The sequence below is a fragment of the Tupaia chinensis genome, unplaced genomic scaffold (genome assembly GCF_000334495.1).
Source record: "Tupaia chinensis unplaced genomic scaffold, TupChi_1.0 Scaffold000126_2, whole genome shotgun sequence".
NCBI lineage: Eukaryota > Metazoa > Chordata > Mammalia > Scandentia > Tupaiidae > Tupaia > Tupaia belangeri.
The window spans coordinates 2656630-2680283 of record NW_006159594.1 but is presented as its reverse complement, the minus strand read 5'-3'; the positions used below and the strand labels follow the sequence as shown (position 1 = coordinate 2680283).

The following is a 23654-nucleotide window of genomic DNA, read 5'->3' as shown; positions in this document are numbered from 1 at the left end:
TCCTCCCGGGGCTGGGCTGGGCTTGCACCCCGCTCGCCCCCGCCCCCGGCCGGCGCCCGGCTCCGCAGCCCCGCCCCGCCACTCGCCCGCAGGCCCCAGGCTCATACGCTCCCCGCCCGTTCCCCGGCTGGTCTCGTGTTCCGGGGTTCTTGCGCGTTCTGCGCAGTTGGTTTTTAGGAAAGAGGAATCATTCGTTGAAAGTTAGTAGCTTTGAATGAAGATGAAGACCAAACAGGAAAAGTAGCCCAAAGTCACAATACAGTGACGCCCGCTGTCCAAGCACTTCCCACCAAAACAATCGTGGGAAACCGACAGGGACACTGGTCTTCCGACAAATGGAAAGATGCCACCACGGAGAAAGACTGATTTGTGAGGGATTTTGAGGAGGAGAGAAGGAGGATGAGGGGCTGTGGAGCTCCCGCGGGCACACGCGCGCACACATGTTCTCCATCCGCCAGGTCCCGTCTGTCCTATCCAGAGGGGTTGCCCTGGGGCGCAGGCGGGAGCTCTACTACCCCGCAGGTGGCTTCACCCCGCCTCTCCCTCCCAGAGCCCAACTGCTGTCACTCCATGCTCTGCCAAGGAGGAGGGAACTGCGGTGACAGCAGGAGTAACCGAGTGGGAGGCAGGACAGAGCCCTAGGACACAGAGAGGTATGGAGCAGGAGGCGCCCGGACCAGGTGACTGTAAGACCTAGACAGGGCAGAGGGGCAGGGTGAGGCTGGGGAGAGGCAGGAAGAAGAGAAAACGGAAAGGTGCAGGAAGGGGCAGGAGACAGGGTACTGGAGGGTCTCAGAGCCACTCGGTCATGTTGGGAGTAAAGCGACACCGGCTCTCAGGTTCCCCACAGAACCTAGTGCTGCCCCTGGCCCTGGCACTTCTGACCCTTGAGGTCGCGTGGGCCCAAGAAGGATCAGAGCCAGTCCTGCTGGAGGGAGAGTGTCTGGTCGTCTGTGAGCCTGGTCGAGCGGCTGCAGGGGGGCCTGGGGGAGCAGCCCTGGGAGAGGCACCCCCAGGAAGAGTGGCATTTGCTGCAGTCCGAAGCCACCACCATGAGCCAGCAGGGGAAACGGGCAACGGCACTAACGGGGCCATCTACTTCGACCAGGTAATCCCCTGTCCCCTGTTAAGGGAACCTGGAAGGACCCTGCAAGGACCTGGATCAAATGCCCAAGCCCACTTTGCTGTCCACATCTCCCTCATCCACACACCCTCCCGCCCCACCTCACATCTCCTTTCTCCACACACTCCTGTTGCCTCCCGCATGTGACCCCTTCCTTCCTTACTCACTGCCCTGCCCCTGGCCCAGTGGTGCCCCTAAGCCTCAGGCCGCCCCTGAAGCCTCTCATCAGAGTCTGCTTCCCTCCCCTAGGTCCTGGTGAACGAGGGTGGAGGCTTTGACCGGGCCTCAGGCTCCTTCGTGGCCCCTGTCCGGGGCGTCTACAGCTTCCGGTTCCATATAGTGAAGGTGTACAACCGCCAAACCGTCCAGGTAATCTGAGTGCTGAGGCCCATCCTCAGTTCAGGAGGGGAGGGCGGCGGGGGGCGGGGGCAGCAGACCCCTGGGAAGACACTCTGCTGACCTTGTCCTGGAGCCAGGAGCAAGGAAAGAAAGACATTGCCCAGCAGAGTGTGGAGAACACGCAAATCAGATGCTGGCTGCCCCTCGGCCCTCCAGGGAGTCCGTCAAGCCCCAGGTCCTTAGAGGAACCCTTGGTAAAGTGGGGGTTCTGAGCTGAGCGCTGGGGGACGGGTGCTAACAGGGCCTCCCTCTCCAGGTAAGCCTGATGCTGAACACATGGCCTGTCATCTCAGCTTTTGCCAACGACCCCGATGTGACCCGGGAGGCAGCCACCAGTTCTGTGCTGCTGCCCCTGGACCCCGGGGACCGGGTGTCCCTGCGTCTGCGTCGGGGGAATCTGCTGGGTGGCTGGAAATACTCAAGCTTCTCTGGCTTCCTCATCTTCCCCCTCTAAGGGCCCAGGCCTTATGAGAACTGGAATCCAACCCCTGACCGCTGCTTTCGGCCCTCTTCTATCCCAGAAACAGCATCTTTAGAGCAGGAGAGAGGCTCCCTCAGGCTGTATGTATCCCACCTCCTTGCATGGGATCCTGTGCTAAGCACCCAAGGCTGAGAGCAGAGACGAGCAGAGCTGTGGCATTCTCTGGACCCGGTCCTTCTCACCCCCTATCCCGTCCCACTTGCCCCTCCAACCTCCCACTGCTTCTCGTCAGGCCTGCGGCCCTAGGATCAAGGCAAAGTGTGGTAGTTAGAGAGCCTGCACTGTTTTGCAGTCTCTGCTCCTCCTGTTTCCTCATCCCAGCTTCCTGCTCAGTGCTATTTGGGGACAGGTGGCACAGGTAAGCCTGTCAGGCCCCCACAGGGGCCCAGATGGACCAGCCTCAGCGTACCCTGCAGGCTCTTTCCTGTGAGAAGTGCCAGCATGGTGGATCTGGGCCAGCACCATTAGAAGCTGAGCCAGCACCATTTGGGCCGGAACAAGAGGTTCAGCCACAAATAGAAGTGTGGGGAGGGACATAGAGCAGTCCGGAGCCTGTGGCTGGTGCGGCAGCGAGGGGACATGCGCCTAGCTGAACGTGGTACACATTCTGGGGATTTACCAGGGCAGCTGCAAGCAGGCATCCTGACCGGCCATCTGCGGCAGGTCCCAGAAGGACTCTGGCCCTCAGCTCCCACAAGACTGGGTGTGTGTGTTTGTTCTGGCCAAAAACGGGCGTGGAGAGCTGGAGGTGGAGGTAGAAGGTCACACGTGGACCATGGGACACATTGGTGACCATGCATCCTCTTACTTGGCCACTTTCCGAACTGTTCTCTTTGAAGTCTGTTCTTCGATCACTCCATACTCAGATTGTCACCTTCCTCCTCCCAGCTCTCTGTTACCTTCCCTCCACCTGTTCCAGCCCGTCCTCACCACCTGTCTTTTTAATCCTAATCCATGCAGTCTTCTTCTTAAGCTTTCTGTTACCTGGGCTTCCATAATTCATTTCTTCAACCACTCTCCTACCAGTATCTTAAACTCTCTTTCACTTTCTTATCCCAGCATGGATGAATCCACCAATAAAGTAACTAGAGAATGGTGGTCAGAGAGACACTGTAGAATCACTGAAGAAAGAAGATGTCATTGCAGTTTGATCCTGCTTCTAGTACACAGCAGGTAAAGACACTCCCACTTGCCATATTCTGGCAATGCGGCCATCACAAGGAAAATAGCAGGGAATAGAAACAAGGTGGTGAACTTCTTAAATCTATGAATCTATAATGAAATTCAGAAAGGAAAAAGTCAGGTCAGCCTGTATCCTGGTGGTTAAGGGAGCCAGGTCCCACATGGCTGGCTGCAGCTAAAATCCCAGCCCGGAAGCTTGAAAAACATGCCAGGCATGTATGCGTGTGTGCTCCAAGTCCTGGCAGCATGAAGAAATGAGAAGGGTTTGAGGCATGACCATGCCCCACTAGGAGATGCTTTCTGTTTCTCCCTCTCTCTTTCTCTGGCAAGAACATACACCCTCTGGCAATTTAAGTAAAAAATTAAAAAAAGAAAAGTTGAGGCCAAGTTGTGTCGCAGTGGTATAGTAGTAACAGAACTGGACCCACATGGGAAGGTATTGGATTCTCATCCCAGGACCTCCCCAAGGTTCTCTGTATACTAATACCCATGATTCAGGTGGGCTGAGGCTGGAGATGGAACAGGGCATGAAGATTCTGTTGGGAGCGACTCTCTCTTTCTCTCCCTCTCTGTCATGGAAAAAAAATAAATGAATAAACTTCAAAGGAAAAAAAATACCAGAGGTCTTCAAAAAATGTATAACATAAGAGAAAAAAAGTCACTAGAAAGTATGCAGAAAGGTAATGAATATACTGAGCAAAGAGGAAGGAATATAACAGGATATTCTAGTTAAATAAAAGAGCATAAATATATTAAGTGTTTATCTGTGTATAAGCTACATTTCTTTTTCTTTATCTGTATAAATAGGGATAGTTGGATATAAATAACTGTGAACAATTCCAGAAAAAGTTGGAACTGTACCAAGAATGGGAGACTGAGCAGCTCCATCTAGTCATACTTTGTGACTAGAAAGAAAGTCAGTCAGTGTGTTACAAGATGTTGAATTAGTCAAATGTCCAAAAGGCAACACGTACTTCTCAAACGTGGTCATTCATTTTCTCCTGGAAAATGGAACCTATCTATTACCCTACTGATTCCAAGATGTTAATAAGGCAAAATGTTAAGATTGAGTCCCACTGTAACAGTAAAACTCAAGAATAGCTTAAACAATGTAGGTAATTCTTTCTGTCTCACATAGAAGAATCTGCAAATACAGGTAAAGGCAGTTTTTTATTTTTATTTTTTATTTGCTAGAGGGCACATGCACTCACCAGAGAGAGAGAGAGAGAAGGAAAGCAAGAAAGCACCCTCTGGGAGAATGACCACACTGCAATCTCCTCTCCCCCATTCTCCTGTCGAGATTTTGGGCACACACGCACATGCACCTGGCATGCTTCTCAGGGGGCCGAATCTGGGATTCAAACCACACTGTCAGCCATATGGGATCCATCCACCCCAGCCACCACATACCAGCTGGCCCTGATGGCAGCTTTTTGATCTTCAAAGCTCAATGTCCCTTCTTGCTATGCACCCATCTTTCAGATGCACCCCGATGATCCTAGATGGCTCCTTAAGCTCTAGCTATTACATCAGCCTAACAGCCCCAGGAAGGAGGAAGGAAAAAACACATCCTTTCCCTTTAAAAATGCTTTCTGGAGGCCAGCAAGTAGCATGGCGGTTAAGGCGCTGGAATTCCAGATGGCTACTGCAATCTGAGTCTCAGATCCGTCTGCTTGAAAATCACGCAGGGCATGTGTGTGTGTGTGCCCAAAATCCTGAGAGGAGAATGGAGAGGAATTGCAGAAGAAGGGATTGCAGCCTGGTCCTCCCCGCTAGGGTATGACTTCTCACTTTCCCTCCCTCTGTCTCTCTCTGGTGAGCAGGGTAAAAAAAAAAATAAAGAAAAAAAAATAAAAGCTTTCTAAAAGGTGCACCCAACATTTCTGATTACATCTCACTAGCTGGAATTTAGTCACCCTTCAACCCACCCACCCTGGGAGAGAGGCCAGAAATATAGTCTTAATTCTAGGCAGCCATGTCCAGCTGACATGCGAAGCAGGAGCGCCTCCATTTTGAACTCCTCTCTATATTGGAAACTTGCTTTCTTCTTTTGCCTAGCGTAAACAGAGTGATTAACGTTCCTACTGTCTTTGCTAAATAACCCAAAACTCCCGACCTTAAGGTGTTCCTTAGCCAGATAATAATTGCCAGACTCCTTGCCCTGAACCGTGAAGACCATTACGATTCCATTGTGTTAATGTCAGGACTAGAAAAGTTCCCACCCTAAAGATGCTCCAGGTAACAGTGCTTTATTTTACTTCTGTACAAATGCTTGTGCAAGTCACTCCTTCCCATTGTCACCTTCCCCTCCTCAACTACTGCTCCTGTCACATCAACCCAAATGTGGTTTTTGCTTTGGTAAGTTTTTTTTTTTACACTCGGAGCTGCGGAATCTTTGAGAGACATGAGTCCTCTCGCAGTCGCCGGCCTATTAATAAAGAACCCCTATAATCTGGCTATGTCTGGATGTTCTCTTGTTTCTCGCTGATTAGACTATAACACATGCAGGAAGAAAAGGAGATTGGATATTGGGGAAGACAACTAGAAGCTTTTCAAAATGCAAATAGACCAAGTCAATTTCTAAATAACGATAGTGACGTGTCTGTGTTAGTTTTCTACTGCCATCTAACAAAGTGCCACAAATTTAGTGGCTTAAAATGATATCTATTTTTTAAAGAATTTTTATTTAATTCCATTTGTTATTATTATCATTATTTTCTTTTAATTTGACCAGACAGAGAGAGAGAAGGAAAACAAAATAAGCCGCCAGGTCTGGGACTTGAACCTCAGTTGGCCATATGGGAATCCATTGCCTTTAACCACCACACCACCTGCCAACCCCAAAACTATGATGTATTTATTATCTCATAGTTTCTATAGGTCAGAAGTCCCCTCGAGCATGACTGGATTCTCTGCTTAGGGATTCACAACAGGATATAAGGAAAGATGCCTTCCTTACTAGAGAAGAATCCACTTTCAAATGGTTGTAGGACTACAGTCCTAGCCCTCTCCATCCTCAAGCTAACAAAGTTCCTTTTGCCATGTAATGTAACATATTTGTAGGTTCCAGGGATTGAGACGTGGACTTCTTTGGGGCATCTGCTTATCATAGTTATTAAATTAAAGATGACATAATGTGGAGAAAATACACTAAATGCATAGAAAATGTAGAGCTTCCAAATGCCAGTGATATACAAGCTAAATATCAGCTCGGGTTTTTACCATCTTTGACAGTAAACTAGCTCCCAGGTCTCAACCAAGAATTTGTTGATTAATAATCTCAAACTTCATCTGCAATGAAACAATGTTCTTTTGCATATTTACATTTTTAAATTGTCTGAAGTGAAATAATGTGCATTTCTAAAGTCTACAAAGTTCTTTTTACAAATGGATTTAAATGCAAATGTCATACATACGAGAATCCATGTAATAATGTGTGTGCTTTACCAAATGTTTGAAGCTCTTAGAGAAGCTGAAATATTAGACTAGAGATTCCGTTGAAATCTATAGGACTTAAGTTTATAGTGAATGTTTAAATAACTGGACTTGTAAAGTGTATACATTTTGATCTGGTGGTTATATAAATAGTATTTAAATGTTAGATGATTTTTGCTGAAGTAGATTCCTAAAGTAAATAGATAACACAATAAATAAAGCACAGATGTTGGTGAGTGTTCCTCTCTAAGTACCAGAAGCTCCTCAGATTTTGAAGATCCTAAAAATAGAATCCAACTGTCCACCCTCCTTACGCTCATGCCCTGGCAGCTGATTAGTACAGAGAAAAGCCCCTTCATGAAGGATTCACTAGGGATCTAAATCCAGGGCCTCCACTCGCACCTGGTCTTCAATACCAAACAGTTCTCTGGTTTCTTTTGCCCAGTTCTTTCCTCATCCACCCCAGAATGCAACTGCAGCCTTCTATCCTCTTGTTAAATTTTTTGCCCCACTAACTGCTGCTACTTTCAGCATCGGATCATCTCACCTTCTTCTCTGAAAAAGAAAACACCAGGCAGGATCCCTAAGAAACATGCCAGACATGTGTGCATGCCCAAAATCCCAAGAGGAGAAGGGGAGAAAGGATTACAGTATGGCTATCCCCAGGGGGGAGAGGGATGATTTCTGACTTTTCCTCTCTCTCTCTCTGTTGTGAAGGCATAGTCAACACCTCTGTGTCTCCCCACTGAGCACATGTGTCCTATAGAAAAACTCTGTGTGTGTGTGTGTGTGTGTGTGTGTATCCAGTGGGTAACATAGTGATTAAAGCACTGAACTCCCAGATGACCAACTTTGGTTCGAGACCCAAACCCAGAAGCTTGAAACTCTGGTTTCAAGTGTGTTTTCCTGCATGTCCCAAATCCCAGGAGGAGAAGGGATTGAAGTGCGGCTATCCCTCTGGGGGGATATCCCTCACTTTCACTCTCTCTCTCTGTCTCACCAGTGAACGCATGCACCCTATAGCAAAAAAAAAAAAAAGTCCCTCTTAAAAAACAAATGGTGGTACATATACATTATGGGATACTATCCAGCCATAAAAAAATTTCTTTTGATAAAAAGTGGACAAATGTGGAAGATTTACTGCTGAGTAAAGCAAGCCAGACTATGAGAGAGAGACATTGTATGTCCCCACTTAACATATACTAAATGTCCACACTCAATGTCCAAAACTGAAAAATACAGAAAAGATACAGAAGCATGGAGAATGTTATAGATACTGGAGACAGTGCCGAAGGAGGGTGAGAGGAAGGGAATCAAGGAGAAAAATAGACAAGACACTTAAGGGATACAGAAATGGACGATTGTCTTTTGATGATAATGCGTACAACAATATCTTCCACTGGACTGGTGTATAGTGTATTTATGCTGGGAATATTCATTTTACTAGCTGTTGTGATGTACAGTGATTGAATATATAAAAGAAAAAAAACCTGTGTGTGTATGTGCACATGTATCGTTCTTCTCAGCTCTGTGTGCCCTATAGCTAGTTAGCATCATTTTGCCTTTCCTTTGGAGCCAAATTTCTTAATATAAATGTCTATATTCAGCAGCTGCTCACCTTTCAATCACTGGTCAACCATGGCTCTCACTGCTCCACCTACACTGCCGTCAGCAGTTACTCTCAGCTCACCTGTTACTATGTCCACAGACACTCCCTAGTTCTCCTGTGACTCAAGTTGTCCCTAACATTTGACCCAGATGACTACACCCTCCAAGAAGCACTTTCTGCCCCACCTTCCCTGTTCACAGGGTCCCTGGCTTTCCATCCACCTCTGTGCCCCATGCTCCAACTTCCTTTACAGGGTCCCCACCGTCCACCCATCTCTTAAATCTCAGTCTTCCTCAGGGTTCTGCCCTAGAATTTCTCCAGTCCTAAACACCACAGATGTCCACTCATCCATATGTTGACCACCCTCGTATTATCTCTTTCCATAATCTCTCTCTAAACCTCAGACTTACTTTGATTACTTCACCTCAAAGTCAATATACTAGAACCTGAAATCATAGCCTTTCCTCCCTAAATCTCTTTTCCTTTTCTTGTTTTCTGTGTCTGTAAATGGAAGTTGGATTTTGCACACTTCAAATACAAACCATATCCTCACATTCACATGCATCAATTCCAGACATAGTTCTCCATCTACCCTGGTTCAAACTACCAATTTATCAGCTAGGTTTCTATAAAGGCTTCCTACCTGGCCTCTTAGCCTCCAGTTTTCCTCCCTTCACTCATCTCCTTACTGCCACAGTTGTCTATCTACTTGAACTCCACTCTCTAAAAGCCTTTAGGGTCTCCCATTGGGCCTCAGATTGAAATCTGTATTTCATCACAGAGTTTGCAAGGTCTTTCAAAATCCAGCTGCTGCAATCCCTACTGCTTCATTTCTCACCATCTAGAAGAACGGGGCAGGAGGGAGGCTAAGAAATTCCACCATTTATTAGGTGAGGTAAAATGGCACTTCTGAGGCTGAGACAACGCCATCATAGCTCTGAGCCATGATGCTCTGGAAAGCTGACCACATGGGACAATTCTAGGTTTGCAACCAGAGACCTCCCTGAGGTCTCACATGTGCCTATGATCCAAGCTGACTGAGCCTGGGGTGGGTTTTGGCACTGAGAAGCTGCTGGATATTCACTCTCTCTCCCTCCATTTCTCAACAAATAGTGAGGAACCAGTAGATGGCATAATGGCTACATCACTGGACTCCCATGTTGTCCACCATGGTTCAAGTCCCAGGCCCTGTGGTTTAAAACTCACACCAGGATCATGAGCATGCATGCCCAAAATCCTGAGAGGAAAATGGAAGGGAAGAGATTGCAGCATGGCCATCACCCCCACCCCGGGGGAGTGATTTCTTGCTTCTGTCTCTGTCTCTCCAAAGAGTGCACATGCCCTCTAGCAAAAATCTCTCTCTAAATAAATAAGTGAATAAATTTTATACACATATAAACACACACATATAGGCACTTCCTTGGAAGGAGAGAGTACAGCATTTGAGTTGAAACTTACCAGGAACAAGGGAATAGTTATGGGACCCAGAGGAAATAAATCAAGATTTTAATTTCTGCATCATCTTAATCTGAGCCAAAATGAAATAGGGAAACCTGATACTATGCAATACATTCATAAGAGACAGGCCATAGATTATATGTGCATGGGGAGTGGGGGTGGGGAGAGTATTCTAACAACAAAGTAAATATACCTGCAGTGTCATGAGTAAGATGGGTGACACGGCTTCAGCCTCCATTCCAGCCTCTCAGTAGCTGTGGGTGCCCTTCGGTAAGTCTCACCTAGGCATGCCTGACTTCCTTCGTCTGTGAAATGGAGATACCAATTGCATCTCCCACACAGAACGGGAAGGCACTTAGTGTTCTAAGCCCGTGCCTGGCACAGAGCAAGGACTTGTATATGCAGGTGACCGTTACAATATACTGAAACAAGTTAAAACTCGTACGTACTAGAGATTCTTGGACAAACTTACAAAGGCAGGTGGGAGCTTCATTTTGTTTTATTGTGGTCATTTACCCGTTACAATGCTTCTGTCTTCCAGGCGTGTTCACTTTTATTTTTAGAATTATGTATTTAATTTAATTTATTATCATTACTATTATTATTATTTTAATTTGCTATTGGGCTCATCCAGTCAACACAGAGAGAGAGGGAGCATCGGGGTGGGTAGTGAGAAAGCAAGCTGCCAGGTCCCAGACTTGAATAGCGTTCAGCATCTTAGCCACTACACCACCTGCTGGCCCCCAAGTGTGTTCACTTTTGTTCCTGAGCACCAAGACTTAGTGCATGGTTGCTAGGGAAGATGGCACAGCAAGGCAGAGTGGTCCAAGAGAAGAAAGGAGGAGAAGGAATTGTTGCATGGCCATCCCCTGGGGCAGGAGGTGATTTAGCACTTTCGTTCTGTGTCTTTCTCTGTGTGTGTGTGTCTCTGGCAAGCACACACATCTTTTTTTTTTTTTTTTTGGAGAGGTTTTTGCTATAGGGAGCGTGCGCTCGCCAGACAGACAGAGAGACAGAAAGCGAGAAATCACCCCCCAGGGGGGATGGCCACACCGCAATCCCCTCTCCTCCATTCTTCTCTAGGGATCTTGGGCACGCACGCACACACGCCCGGCGTGAGTTTAAGCCACCGGGTCCGGGACGAGAACCGCGGTCGACTACGTGGGAGTCCAGCGACATAGCCATTACGCTAACTGCTCGTCCCAAGCATACACATCCTATAGCCAAAACTAAAAAATAAAAACAGTTCTGAGCCTTTTGCTAACTGGCCTGTACCAGGAATGTGTGCATTACATTTGGTGAAGGGGCCCAGGGAAGTTCTCTCTCAATGGTGTGCAAGCTGAGACCCCGGGCCTCTAGGTCACACTGTTTCCCTTACCACCCTGCACTGTATTTGTTGGCCAGACTGTCTCCCTCACCTGACGATGGATTCCAAAGGGGCAGAGACCATATCACTCCCATTTCCTGTTATCTGCCCCACTCTGGGACAGAGCCTGGCATATAGGAGGTGCTCTGTAAATACCAAATGATGATGTCATGCACATGAGCTGGGTTCTCAGTAAGAACAGTTACTGAGCAGGAGTGGTCGGGTCAAAAAGGTGGCAAGGAAAAGCCTAGTCATGCTGTGTGGCCAGGGTTAAGGAGGTCTCTGAGCCTGAGCGGGGATGACTTCGAGAGTTTCTGGGGCAGAAAAGAGAGTAGTGTTAGTGATGCAGGAGTGCTGGGTGATCAGACCCACACTCATGCTGGCTCTTATCCATCACTCATGAAGGATTAGAGATGCAGACATAGAAGGGGAATACATCAGACTTCATTAGGAGAGGGAAGGAAGAACAGAGCTCCCAAGCAGGGAGGGGTCCCAAATACCCAAGAAGAGCTGGAGGCAAGGGCTTTTATTTAATATCCTGAGCAATGGACTGGCTCTCTGATAAGGAAATGAACCAAAGAAAATAGTTACAGGGTAGTCTGAGTGACATTACCTTATTCTTGGTGGGGTCAACAAACCATAGCGTTCTGTACTTCTCACTAGACTACAGTTACTAAGCATTTGTATAGAAAAATAGTCCGTACTTTACAATGACCCAATAAAAACTGTTGTCCTTAGCTACAGTGACTTTAAGTCCCAATACAGCCAGTTTTTGGCTGTGACAATTTAGCCACTGTGACTCCATCTTGGTCTTACCCTGTCTGTGTGCTTAATAACACCATCTCCTGCCTTATTAGCAAGGAGTCATAAAATTCTTTAGAGACATGGAAAAGGGACGTATATTGTATATTCATACCATAGAGAAAAAAACAGAGAGTTCATTAAAAAGAAAATCAGTGATTTCCTTTGGGGGCCCTTACCCTATCTACCTGTAAGTATATCTAACTTCTATCTCATTATAGCACATAGTGATGCTTACTCTGTCCTCGGAACCATTCTGGCCTCTTCACACATGTAATCCTCACTCCATCCCACAATTTAGGAATTGGTGCCCTGCATCTTATAGATAGGAAAACTGAAGCCTTGGGAAACAAGCCACATAGGTAGCAAATATGGAGTCAGAATTCAAACCTAGCTTATCCTATTTTCAACACAACTAAGCTGGTTCAGCACTAACGCCATTCTCGTGGGCCAGGAGTCATTCCTCTTCATTCCCATCCACTTCCAGGACCTGTCCTGAAAAGAGCACAGCTTGGAAACCTAGAGGCAAGGCTCTCCCCAGGTTTGCCATCATTGAAAAGGCATAATCAGTACCTCCCAGATGTCGTGGGCATTTTAATGGGAAAGGCATAGTCAAAGCTCCCCAGATGCCTCAGGCATTTTCTTTCCTAGGTAGGGATCAACTCTTGGATATTTATCTATCTTGGGCTTTGCTAGAGAAAAGACAGAGGCTCGTCAGCCTTGAGCACGTTGGCAGGGAGAATGTCTAAAGGGTCAGAGCTGGCCTGATTGGTCCTGGGGGAGCAGATATACCTCAACAGGGAATTCCTTGGGATCAGAGGACGATTTCCACCTGAAAGGAGGGAAGAAAGGGGGGGCGGGGGACTGCTTCATTTTACTGCAGAAGGCTGACTCACCTTAATTGCCCCAGCCTTAATCACTTTCCTTTAAAAAAATCATTAACCCCACTCAACTGTGCCTGGCCCCTTTTCTCCCTTTGCAAAGTGAATAAACCTTTTCTATCCACTTTCTGGGTCTATGAATTCTTTCACGCCCACAACACAGATTACCCTAACGCTCATCTGCACAAGAGCTAGAGCCAAATGGTCTTGAGAAGGTTCTCTCTAGGCCTTGAAATCTGCATGTCTGGTGGAGGGGGTGGGGGAGAGCAGGTGGCATTGTTATTAAGGCACTAGGCTTCAACATGGTTGACTGCAGTTCAAGTCCTGGAGCTGGCGGCTTGAAAACCATGCCAGGCACACGTGAGTATATGCCCCAAACCCAGAGGAGAATGGAGGAGAAGGGACTGTGGTATGGCCATCCCCTTGAGAGGTGATTTCTCATTCTCTCTCTCTCTTTGTCCCTCTCTGGTGAGCACAAACCTAGTCCTAACCCAAACCTATGGCAAAAACCTAAAATATCAAAGCCCCTGCATGTCTGTCTGGGACACACGCCTCACCCCAAGGCTGCCCTTACCTACCTCGCTCCCATCATTGAGTCTGAAGCTAAAAAAAGAACTGGACATTGACTCCAGTTTGATCTGTTTATTGACAAATCAAATGAAAAAAAAAAGTTTACTTAAAAGGAAGGTGTAAGATCATAAATGTGGTTACAGGGGAACACATACAGCACGAGGTCAGGGGTGTCGAGGAGCCACAGACCATTAATAGGAGAGAGGAAGGAGGGTGGAGGAATGGGAGTCTCTGCTAACGATCCACAGCTCACCTTTCGATTTCTCAGCTGTCACCCAGTCTTTCTTTCTTGGACAGGGATACAGCCAGGAATGGTTTAAGGACATCAGGTAGTTTAGGTTTGGGAAATGGGGAGTCGGAGGCAATGTGGGTACAAAACTTCGAAGGGTTCTCTAGCTTAAACTTGTTGCCAGAACCTTTTTCATAGTGAACTAGAAGTCGGGAAGCTTAATCCTTATCCTAACTCAGCCACAAATTAGCTGTGTGACATTGGGAATGTCATTTTCCCTCTCGGGGCCTTTCCCCTGCTGTAAAATAAGCAAGTTGGACTCAATGACAAGTTCTCCCACGGCTCTAGCACTCTACAATGCCAAGTATTCTGGCAACCTGAGCTAGGCCAGGAGACGCTCAGCTTCCAGAGAAACTAAACTGCTCAGACAGTGACTTGGTGCTGGCCTCTCTGCCTAGAGTCCACTTGTAGGGTGGCAGCCGCAATCCAGGGGCCCGGGTCTAGGCACACACTTCCTCGAGTCTCTCACGACAGGAGTGATCTCTGCAGGAGTCTCTGAGGGGGGCCTGGGATTTGCTCTACACAGAAGGCAGGTCCAGAGGTCAGGGGGTGATCCAGACAAAGCAATCACACTCTAGAGGGTCTAGGGATGTGGGGTACAGTGAAGGGCTGTGGGCCTTGGGGTGAGGTTGGGAGGGGTTGGGAGGTAGAGCCACACCAGCACCAGTGTGCCAGACTGCTCGTTCCAGACGCCCTCCCCACTGGGAACAGAGGCCAGGGCCCCTTGGTCTAGTAAAAGCAGCTTTTCCATAGAGATGCCACACTCGGCATCAAGATCCTTGATTCCTGTGGGTCAGGACTTGTCTCCGTGGGCTGGAGTCAAATGAGGTAGGCCAACTCATTGCCCCTTGCCCGTCCCATGCTGACAAGTGCATGGCTTGTAGCTGGCATCCTCCCATGCTGAGACACAGCCCTAGGGCCCAGGACTGTCGGCCCTTCCTGGACAGCTAGGCAGGCTAAGCCTGGCCTAAGGAAGCTGACCAGGGTCTAGGGAGGCAGCTGCCTCCCCACAGCCTCCATACCTTTGTGTCAGCTCTGATAAGCCTCAAGGCAAAGGGTCTCCAGATGAGCAGGTTGGGGGGTGGAGCCCACATTTGAGGTTCCTGTTTGGGAAAGGACTATGGCTCCAATTCTGAGAACCAAAGCCACACAGTTTTATGGTTAAAACAGTAAAATTCTGGAGTGTGCACACCACCACACACCTGCACAGTACGAAGGGGGGAAAGACTTAGAGAAAGGACATTGAGCTTGGCCTCCTTAGGGAAGAGGACTTTCCACCTCCCGCCCCCCCAGTATAAAACTGCCAGAGGTCCATATCTGACAGCCTTTGGCCAGCTCTCCAAATACCGCAACATGGGGATGTTTCCACAGCAACACTGGTCTATAGTTCAAGGCAATTCAGCAAAGCTTTATGAAGCAACTTCACAAAAGGCACAACTGCAGGCCCCCACGGGGCCCTGCACTGCGGGAGGTAGAGGGCCTAGCAGCAGCAACCAGCAGCCTGGGGCAGGGCACCCCCACCACTTCAGCTCACTGCTCCAAGACCTTGAAGGACAGGGGTGTGCCACTCTTGGCAAAGGCCTTCATCAGACTGCTGGGATAGATGCACCCCAGCTTCTCTGGGGTCGGGAAGCCCCACACCCTATAGAGAGACAGGCTCAGCCGGTCCCCGATGTAGAAAGGACCCACCCATTTGGCACTGCTGCCATTCCTGGGGAGGGACAGCAAGAGGACTTGGTCACCCACGTTCCACTCCTTCTCCTGGCTCTCCCGCTTGAAACGCCTGTTCTCGGCCTTTTCGCTGGCCTTGTCAGCCACCCTCCAGTGCAGCTCGAGCAGCTCCCCAACCAGCTGCAGCAGGAAGCCATCCATCTGGAGCCCTTCGATGTTCGCACTGCTCATCTCCCACCACAGCGGCTCCGACAGCCTTGCCTCACTCCCGGTCAGGACCTGGAAGGGCGAGGCCTCGGTGGAGGAGGCCCTGAAGGCCAGGTGCAGCAAGGGGAGGGAGGCAGCCCACTTCTTCCCATGAAGGAAGATGAACTCCTTGAGGGCCCTTTTGAATTCCCAGTAGGCTCCTGAGCTCATCAGGCAGGGGAACTGGAGGTCCCTGCTCAGGGAGGTCACCTGGGCTCCCAGGGCCAGTCCACAGCTCACCAGGACATGTCGGGCAAACTGGGGACCCTGGGCTGCCTCCAGCCTCACAGGGACACCCCACCTTGCGAACACATGCTGTAGCAGCACTTGGGCCACAGCCATGTGCGTGTAGGGCTTCAGTGGGAATGCCTCCACCCACCTGGTGTTGGGGTCGGCCACAATAAGCACGTGTTTGTGGCCCTCCTCACTTATGGTGACAGGGCCCACCACCTCAATCTGCAGGTTCGACCAGGGCGCAGTTGACCTGAGGGGCCACAGGGACTCAATAACCTTCATCTCACTGCCTGTGAGATTCCGGGGGATGCAGAACAAGCAGCTCCTACAGTAATCCTTCACATGCTCCTGCATCCCAGGCCACCACCCCAGTAACCGCAACTTCTTGTACGTCTCCTCAGGCCTCTGGTGGGCTCCCATGGGGATGTCATGCACAGAGAAAATCAGGTCCCTCCGGAGCTGCCTCGGGACGACCCAGACTCTGGGCTTCTTATCGCCCTTGAACATAAGCAAGCCAGTCTCCTGGTCGATGCTGAGCGAGTTAAAGGCAGAACTGAAGGGCGAGGAGCCGGACAGTTTCTGTCCAGCCTGCAGCTTGGCAATGATATCGGCCAAGGTGCTGTCACTCAGCTGTAAGGCCAGCAAGTTGGGCCTCCTGCTCATCGCACGGGGAGTCACTACAGGGACTGGCACGTCATTTGGCAAATTCCACCACTGCCCGCCCCCCTGAGCGCCCTGCTTGGCCAGGGTGTCCACCGTCACAGCAAACAGAGAGCCCCGGTAGGAAGTTCGGTAGATAAAGGGGAGGGCAGAGAGACCCGAGGTGAGGGATATGATGTAGGAGAGTAGACTTGGGTGAGGTAGAGGAGCCCCGTCAGAGGACAGGAAGCCCCGAGCCCTCCAGAGGGGCAGGAGCTCCCAGAGGAGACTGAAGATCCAGTGGCAGTGGGTGAGGAAAACCACCGGGAGGTGAGACTGGCCAAAGCGCTCCAGGCCACAGGCCACGGCTGCCAGGTGGGCGTAGGTTGGTGTGTACGGGGAGCAAGAGAAGGAAAGGGAGACAGGGGGGCTGGTGGGAGAAAGAACGTAAAGCCCAAAGCCAGCGCACCACTCTTCCTCTCGGTAAAAGCAATAGCCCGACATGTGGATGCAGATGAACGTGGACAGGTCAGAGAAAGGGGGCAGAACCTGGAAGAAACGAGGCATGGAGGACACAGGTGTCAGCAGTCGATTTTCCCCCAGCAGGCCCTGGAGAAGGGCCAACTCCAGGGCCCTCTTTCCTTTGTCCTGGACCAAGAGGGACCATCGGATCAGCCATGCCTTGGAAACCCTGCGGCCCTCTCGTGCCTCCGCATCTGCAGAGGTCCGGGAGGCGTAGGAAAGGTCCAGGACCACAGGGGTGTCTCCAATGCAGCGGGAAAAATGTTTGAGAGCCCAGGCCACAGCATAGGGGCTGTCTCCCCCTGACTGGGGACCCTGGCCCTCCTCATCAGGAAGGAGGGGTTTTGAGGTATAGGCTATGGGGTGCTTCCTGCCTGAGTGCTCTTGATGAAGGATGGCCGTCAGGGCCACTTGGCTCACCATCACCTCCAAGCGGAAGGGCAGCTGTGAGTCGGGGGCCATCAGGCAGAGGGCGGACACCAGAGCTCGCTTCAGGGCCAGGAAGGCCTTCTCATGCTCCTGATCCCACTGCCAGTCCGGCTTCTGCTTGAGGAGGCTGTGCAGGGGGCCCACGAGGGCCTCATAGTCAGGGATGACATCTCGGTGGGAGTCCATGAAGCCCACAAAGAAGGAGAGGGCAGTGAAGTTGCTGGGGAGGGTCAGCTGGGCCAACAGGGCAAGTACCTGCTGGCAGGGAGCCTCCCCATCCCAGGGGATGCCCAGGGAGGGAGAGGTCACCCCTGGCAGGAGATCAATGTCGAGGGCCCCGTCGGGTGGGTCGTGGAGGCTGAGGCACCGCAGGATCTCCTCAGAAAGGGAAGGGCACTCGACTTGTAACACTGATGCCAGGGAAGAATTGAGGTCTTCCTCCTCAGCTGGCTTCTGCGTCCCCTGCCCAACTCTCTGCTCCTTGTCCCACCTCTCCTGCTTTTCCTCTCTGACTTCTTCCACATTCTGCAGATTCTCCAGAGGCCCAGGGTTAGCATCATCCCTCAACTCAGAGATGTTGGCAGAGCTGGGAGGAAGGGTCTTCCACACCTTCAGGAAGTTGCCAACGTCCGTGTGCAACCTACACCAGCACAGAGGGGAGAGGGGCAGCCGCACCCAAGAGGTCACCCAAGGGGAAAGCCGTATCTACAGAGACCCTCCAGAGCCCATCCATTCTTAAATGTCCCTGAGGTGGGCTGAGTGCCAGCCTCCTACATGGCACAGGCTCAGTCAGCCCCACCTACAGACACTTCCTCTGCCTCCCGCGTGAGCCAGGACCTACATAGGTAGATCCCTCCATGCCATGCAGGCTTACATCAAACCCTCACTGTCCAAGCAGCATTTAAACCAGTTTGAAGCCAGTGGCTTCCTAAGAGATGTCTGGTAGCTTCCAACCTGACCTTAGGACAATCTAGGAGGAGATCAAGGAAGGCAGGGAGGCCTGATATGGGTCTTCAGAAGACACAGGCGATAAAGCTTGTCTTCACTGTCTTTTCCAAACTGGGGAAAAGAGCCTGGGAGACCTAACCCAGGAAGCAGGGCCTGGCCCGGAAGGTCCCAACCAAGGTCCCTTACTGGGCCCAAGATACTGACATGCACAGCAAGGTGGCCTGAGAGGGTGCAGGCCAGAGGATGTGAGCTATTCTAAACCAGTTGTGCCGGCATCAGCAAAGCAGCCTTGGAAAGCCACTTGAGTCTCAGATCCCCCTCTATAAAACGAGGACAATATCAATTATGTGCAACTCAAATTGTGAGGATCAGAGGAGATTTTATGGAAAAAAATGTATGTAGCATGTGCTCTAGATACAGCTTCTATTGGACAAACGGAACAAGAGCAAGGCTATGGACCACAGTGCTGGCATAAAACAGAAGTCATGGCCAGCAGATAGTGTGGTAGTTAAGGTGCTGGACTCCCACATGGCCAACTATAGTTCAAGTCCCGAACCTGGTGGCTTGCTTTCTCACTTTGTCTCTCTCTCTCTCTCTCTCTCTGTCTCTGGTGAGAGCATACATACTAAAATAATAATAAATAAAATTAAATAAATTATTATTAAAAACAAGTCAAAAGGCTCTCAATAAGAGAACGAGGGGAAGTGTTGGGTACTCATGTGCTATATGGCGGTTAAAGTCGTTTCATGAGTTAGCATGGCAGACATCTGAAAAAAGGAGTGAAGGGTTGAGTACAAAGGCCAGCTGTGGAAGGGTAGACATGGAGGCGGTGTCTTCACAAAGTTCGTGGAAAACGTGTGCTATGAAAAACTCGTGCACAGATTTTGAAATTTTTGCATCAAAATAAACTCATACTTTAAGTTCATTTAAGTTTATTTGTCCAAAAGCTTGTTTAAAGCACCCTCATATGGTAGTAAAGAATGTAAAACTGCAAAACCATGTCGAAAGTGGTTTATAGATGCATAAATGATTAGTATAAAGTATACGTGAAGTATAAAAATGTAACAAAATCAGATTCCTCTGCTTGGTATTATGCACTAGATGGAGGCTGCCTAGCACTAAGAGGAAGTTTCCAGTCAGTCCCAAAGGCCCTGAGAGGCAGGGGTGGCCTGACCAACACTTACCTGTTTGGCTTCTTCAGAAACTCATCCAAGGTGGGGCCGTCACGGCCCAGAGGGTCATCTGGCACCATGAAGAGATTCCCCGCAAAGGTAAAGGGCAGCAGGCTAGACCCAGAGGGGAGAGGCACAGTCTGAATGGGCCCTCAACCCCCATGCCCTCTACTCCCTGGCATCCCTTGCGGCAGAGACCCCACACCCAACACGTGCTGGTGAGCTCTACTCCAAGGTCCCTCCTCTGCCCCAACATCTCTCCTGCCAAGGGCTGCCTGACATCCCAGGGGAAGGAACAGCTCGAGCCCCAGGAGAGCCACCTCACCGATCTTTGACCATCAGTTTCTTGGAATTATTCATCAGGACATGAATCTGCTCGTTGGTGACAATGATGCCATCTGTCTCTTCTGCCAGCTTCACCATGAACCTGCAGGGAGGGGGTCGTGACTAAAGGTGCAGTAACCAGCCCCTTCGCTTCTTGGGCCCTCTGGGGAAATGAACCTGCAGCTTCATATCAAGGTATGTCAGACAGAAACAGTCCTGCATACTCAGGGAGCCAGGTCCCGGAGCCCAGTTCCTCCTCTGTGCAATTATCTGGGGTCACCGGTAGTCCCCTGGGTGGGTGAACATGGGTGCACACACCCCCAGCTGCATATACAAATGCATACCCCTATTACACACACGCATATACGTATGCACAGACACAGAAGCCCACATACTCGTCCCCTTTCACACAGGCACACTCACTGCTTCCATTTTCCCGTGGGTGTGATGGGGACCGAATACCTACCCCACCCTGCTGTGAGGATTACACTGAACGAGATCAAGCGTGTGCATGTCCAGCTAACTGCCTGCCACAGCATACACACATATTGGTGTTACTCGTCACCAATGCACAGTATTCCTATATATGCCAACAGCACACATTTATGCTAACACACAGAAGTCACATACCTGAAAAACCAAGTCCATTTCTCCCAGAACCACCTCTCCTCTAAGAGAGCTGTGACCAGGAAAGAAACAAAGGCTACCTACGTTGCAGCTTACCTGGTGGCTTGCTTTCTCACTTTGTCTCTCTCTCTCTCTCTCTCTCTGTCTCTGGTGAGAGCATACATACTAAAATAATAATAAATAAAATTAAATAAATTATTATTAAAAACAAGTCAAAAGGCTCTCAATAAGAGAACGAGGGGAAGTGTTGGGTACTCATGTGCTATATGGCGGTTAAAGTCGTTTCATGAGTTAGCATGGCAGACATCTGAAAAAAGGAGTGAAGGGTTGAGTACAAAGGCCAGCTGTGGAAGGGTAGACATGGAGGCGGTGTCTTCACAAAGTTCGTGGAAAACGTGTGCTATGAAAAACTCGTGCACAGATTTTGAAATTTTTGCATCAAAATAAACTCATACTTTAAGTTCATTTAAGTTTATTTGTCCAAAAGCTTGTTTAAAGCACCCTCATATGGTATTAAAGAATGTAAAACTGCAAAACCATGTCGAAAGTGGTTTATAGATGCATAAATGATTAGTATAAAGTATACGTGAAGTATAAAAATGTAACAAAATCAGATTCCTCTGCTTGGTATTATGCACTAGATGGAGGCTGCCTAGCACTAAGAGGAAGTTTCCAGTCAGTCCCAAAGGCCCTGAGAGGCAGGGGTGGCCTGACCAACACTTACCTGTTTGGCTTCTTCAGAAACTCATCCAAGGTGGGGCCGTCACGGCCCAGAGGGTCATCTGGCACCATGAAGAGATTCCCCGCAAAGGTAAAGGGCAGCAGGCTAGACCCAGAGGGGAGAGGCACAGTCTGAATGGGCCCTCAACCCCCATGCCCTCTACTCCCTGGCATCCCTTGCGGCAGAGACCCCACACCCAACACGTGCTGGTGAGCTCTACTCCAAGGTCCCTCCTCTGCCCCAACATCTCTCCTGCCAAGGGCTGCCTGACATCCCAGGGGAAGGAACAGCTCGAGCCCCAGGAGAGCCACCTCACCGATCTTTGACCATCAGTTTCTTGGAATTATTCATCAGGACATGAATCTGCTCGTTGGTGACAATGATGCCATCTGTCTCTTCTGCCAGCTTCACCATGAACCTGCAGGGAGGGGGTCGTGACTAAAGGTGCAGTAACCAGCCCCTTCGCTTCTTGGGCCCTCTGGGGAAATGAACCTGCAGCTTCATATCAAGGTATGTCAGACAGAAACAGTCCTGCATACTCAGGGAGCCAGGTCCCGGAGCCCAGTTCCTCCTCTGTGCAATTATCTGGGGTCACCGGTAGTCCCCTGGGTGGGTGAACATGGGTGCACACACCCCCAGCTGCATATACAAATGCATACCCCTATTACACACACGCATATACGTATGCACAGACACAGAAGCCCACATACTCGTCCCCTTTCACACAGGCACACTCACTGCTTCCATTTTCCCGTGGGTGTGATGGGGACCGAATACCTACCCCACCCTGCTGTGAGGATTACACTGAACGAGATCAAGCGTGTGCATGTCCAGCTAACTGCCTGCCACAGCATACACACATATTGGTGTTACTCGTCACCAATGCACAGTATTCCTATATATGCCAACAGCACACATTTATGCTAACACACAGAAGTCACATACCTGAAAAACCAAGTCCATTTCTCCCAGAACCACCTCTCCTCTAAGAGAGCTGTGACCAGGAAAGAAACAAAGGCTACCTACGTTGCAGCTTTCCCTGGAGGCCAACTGTGCTATTCCATGAGTGCCCAGCAGAGGGGACTTCTGCTGAAAAGCCGTCCCCCTCAGGGCCTGAATTTAGATGCACTTAGATCCTACTCAGGGAGGAATGCCTGAATTGCCCTACCCAGCCCTTCGCAGGCTTAAAGGCTGGACAGATGCCAGAACTTGTGAAAAGTGGGGAGAAATCATTTCTCCCTGCCCAGTATGAGGTGCCTAAGTGAAGCCAAGACCTCTGTCTGCCTGACATGAACTCCAGCCCAGGACCAGTGCCTACGACAAGGCCTGGTCTGCCCTCACAGCCGCAGGGTCACTGGTCACTCTGCACGCTGACCCTGCAGCCACGCTGGGGAGTGGATGCTTGGGATTGACGAGCAGTGAGGCATTTGGGGTACAGGTGGGCCAGGCCGGGATAGCTCCAATTCCAGAGCCCTGCCCCGGCTCTGTGTACTGCCACACACATACCTCCTCCCAGTGCCAGGGTTTTGAGGGAGGAAAAGATGAAAACAGTTCCTTCAGACATGAACTTCAACCTGAGCTGGCACCCAAAAGCTTGGGATCCCTCTGACACTAACTCAAAGCATTAGGAGTCACGTGCCCTAGCTGAATCCCAAATAGGTGTCGGCCAATAGGTCATGGGGGAGACAGCCTGTTAGCTAAGGGAATCAGAGCTCCAGAGTCCCAAAGTCAAGAACAGCCCCTGGGCTTGAGCCCCCTGTGACTTAGGTCATTCCCTCTGTCTGCAGGAAGGCCTGTGCCCCGCCCATCCTCTCTGACGCACCCCCTACGCACCCCCTACGTTTGCCTCCATTTCCCCCACAGAACATGGGACAGGACCTCCCACACGCCAGCCCGCCGCTCCCCCAGAGCCCAGCAGGGAGATAGCTGAGGGCTGAGGGCTGGCGCACCTGTAGTCATAGGTGGTGATCTTCTTGCCGTTCTCCAGCTGGGAGGGGGTGATGGAAAGCATCTTGAGCGAGTGTAGCTTCGTCAGAAAGTGGCTCTCTGGGGTGAAGGCAGAAGACAGAGATAGTCAGAGGAAGGGCTGGGTGGCAAAGGCCAAGGCAGGAGCAGGAAGGCAAAGAGAAGAAAGGCCCGGTGAGTCTGGAGAGACTGGGAGGGCAGCGGATGTCTCACCTCTCACCCTCCGGTTCTTCTTCAGCTGCCAGGTGGGTACAAACACAGTGACCTCTCGGTGTCCACGGTTCCAGAAGTACTGCACTGCCATGGCGATGCCTCGGCAGGAGAAGAAGTGCTGGAGGCCGTGCCTGTGGGTGGAGGAATGAGGACCAGCCCTGCCTCACCATCGCTCCCCCAGAGCCAGCCCTGAGGCAGCAAGCAGGCAGTGCAGGGCCCAGCTTCAGCACCACAGACCCCAGCAGCGCCCTCCTTCCTTCCCTCCATCCTTGAACAGTCCATGAGCACCTACGGGTGCAGGGCACTGCCAGATACTGTGTGTGCATGTGCAAGTGTGCACACACATGTG

The 23654-nt window shown here is 50.2% G+C and overlaps 2 protein-coding genes across 3 annotated transcripts in view; one reads left to right on the top strand and one right to left on the bottom strand.

Moving 5' to 3' along the window:
- The first annotated feature begins 652 nt into the window (after positions 1-652).
- CBLN3 (cerebellin 3 precursor) lies at positions 653-3355 on the top strand. Its single transcript, XM_006144581.3, has 3 exons — positions 653-1108; positions 1373-1492; positions 1779-3355. The coding sequence occupies exons 1-3, from the start codon at positions 809-811 to the stop codon at positions 1974-1976; spliced, it is 618 nt and encodes a 205-aa protein (XP_006144643.1). The 5' UTR covers positions 653-808; the 3' UTR covers positions 1977-3355.
- A 9909-nt stretch (positions 3356-13264) lies between these two features.
- NYNRIN (NYN domain and retroviral integrase containing) overlaps positions 13265-23654 on the bottom strand; it is a 25745-nt gene continuing 15355 nt past the window's right edge. For both annotated transcript variants that reach the window (XM_006144580.3, XM_006144579.3), the window contains 5 exons: positions 23306-23436; positions 23077-23173; positions 21444-21545; positions 21131-21232; positions 13265-17975 (listed from right to left, as the gene is read on the bottom strand). In XM_006144580.3, the coding sequence (XP_006144642.1) occupies positions 15125-17975; positions 21131-21232; positions 21444-21545; positions 23077-23173; positions 23306-23436 (3283 nt within the window). In that variant the 3' untranslated portion in view covers positions 13265-15124. The remainder of the gene's footprint in view (positions 17976-21130; positions 21233-21443; positions 21546-23076; positions 23174-23305; positions 23437-23654) is intronic.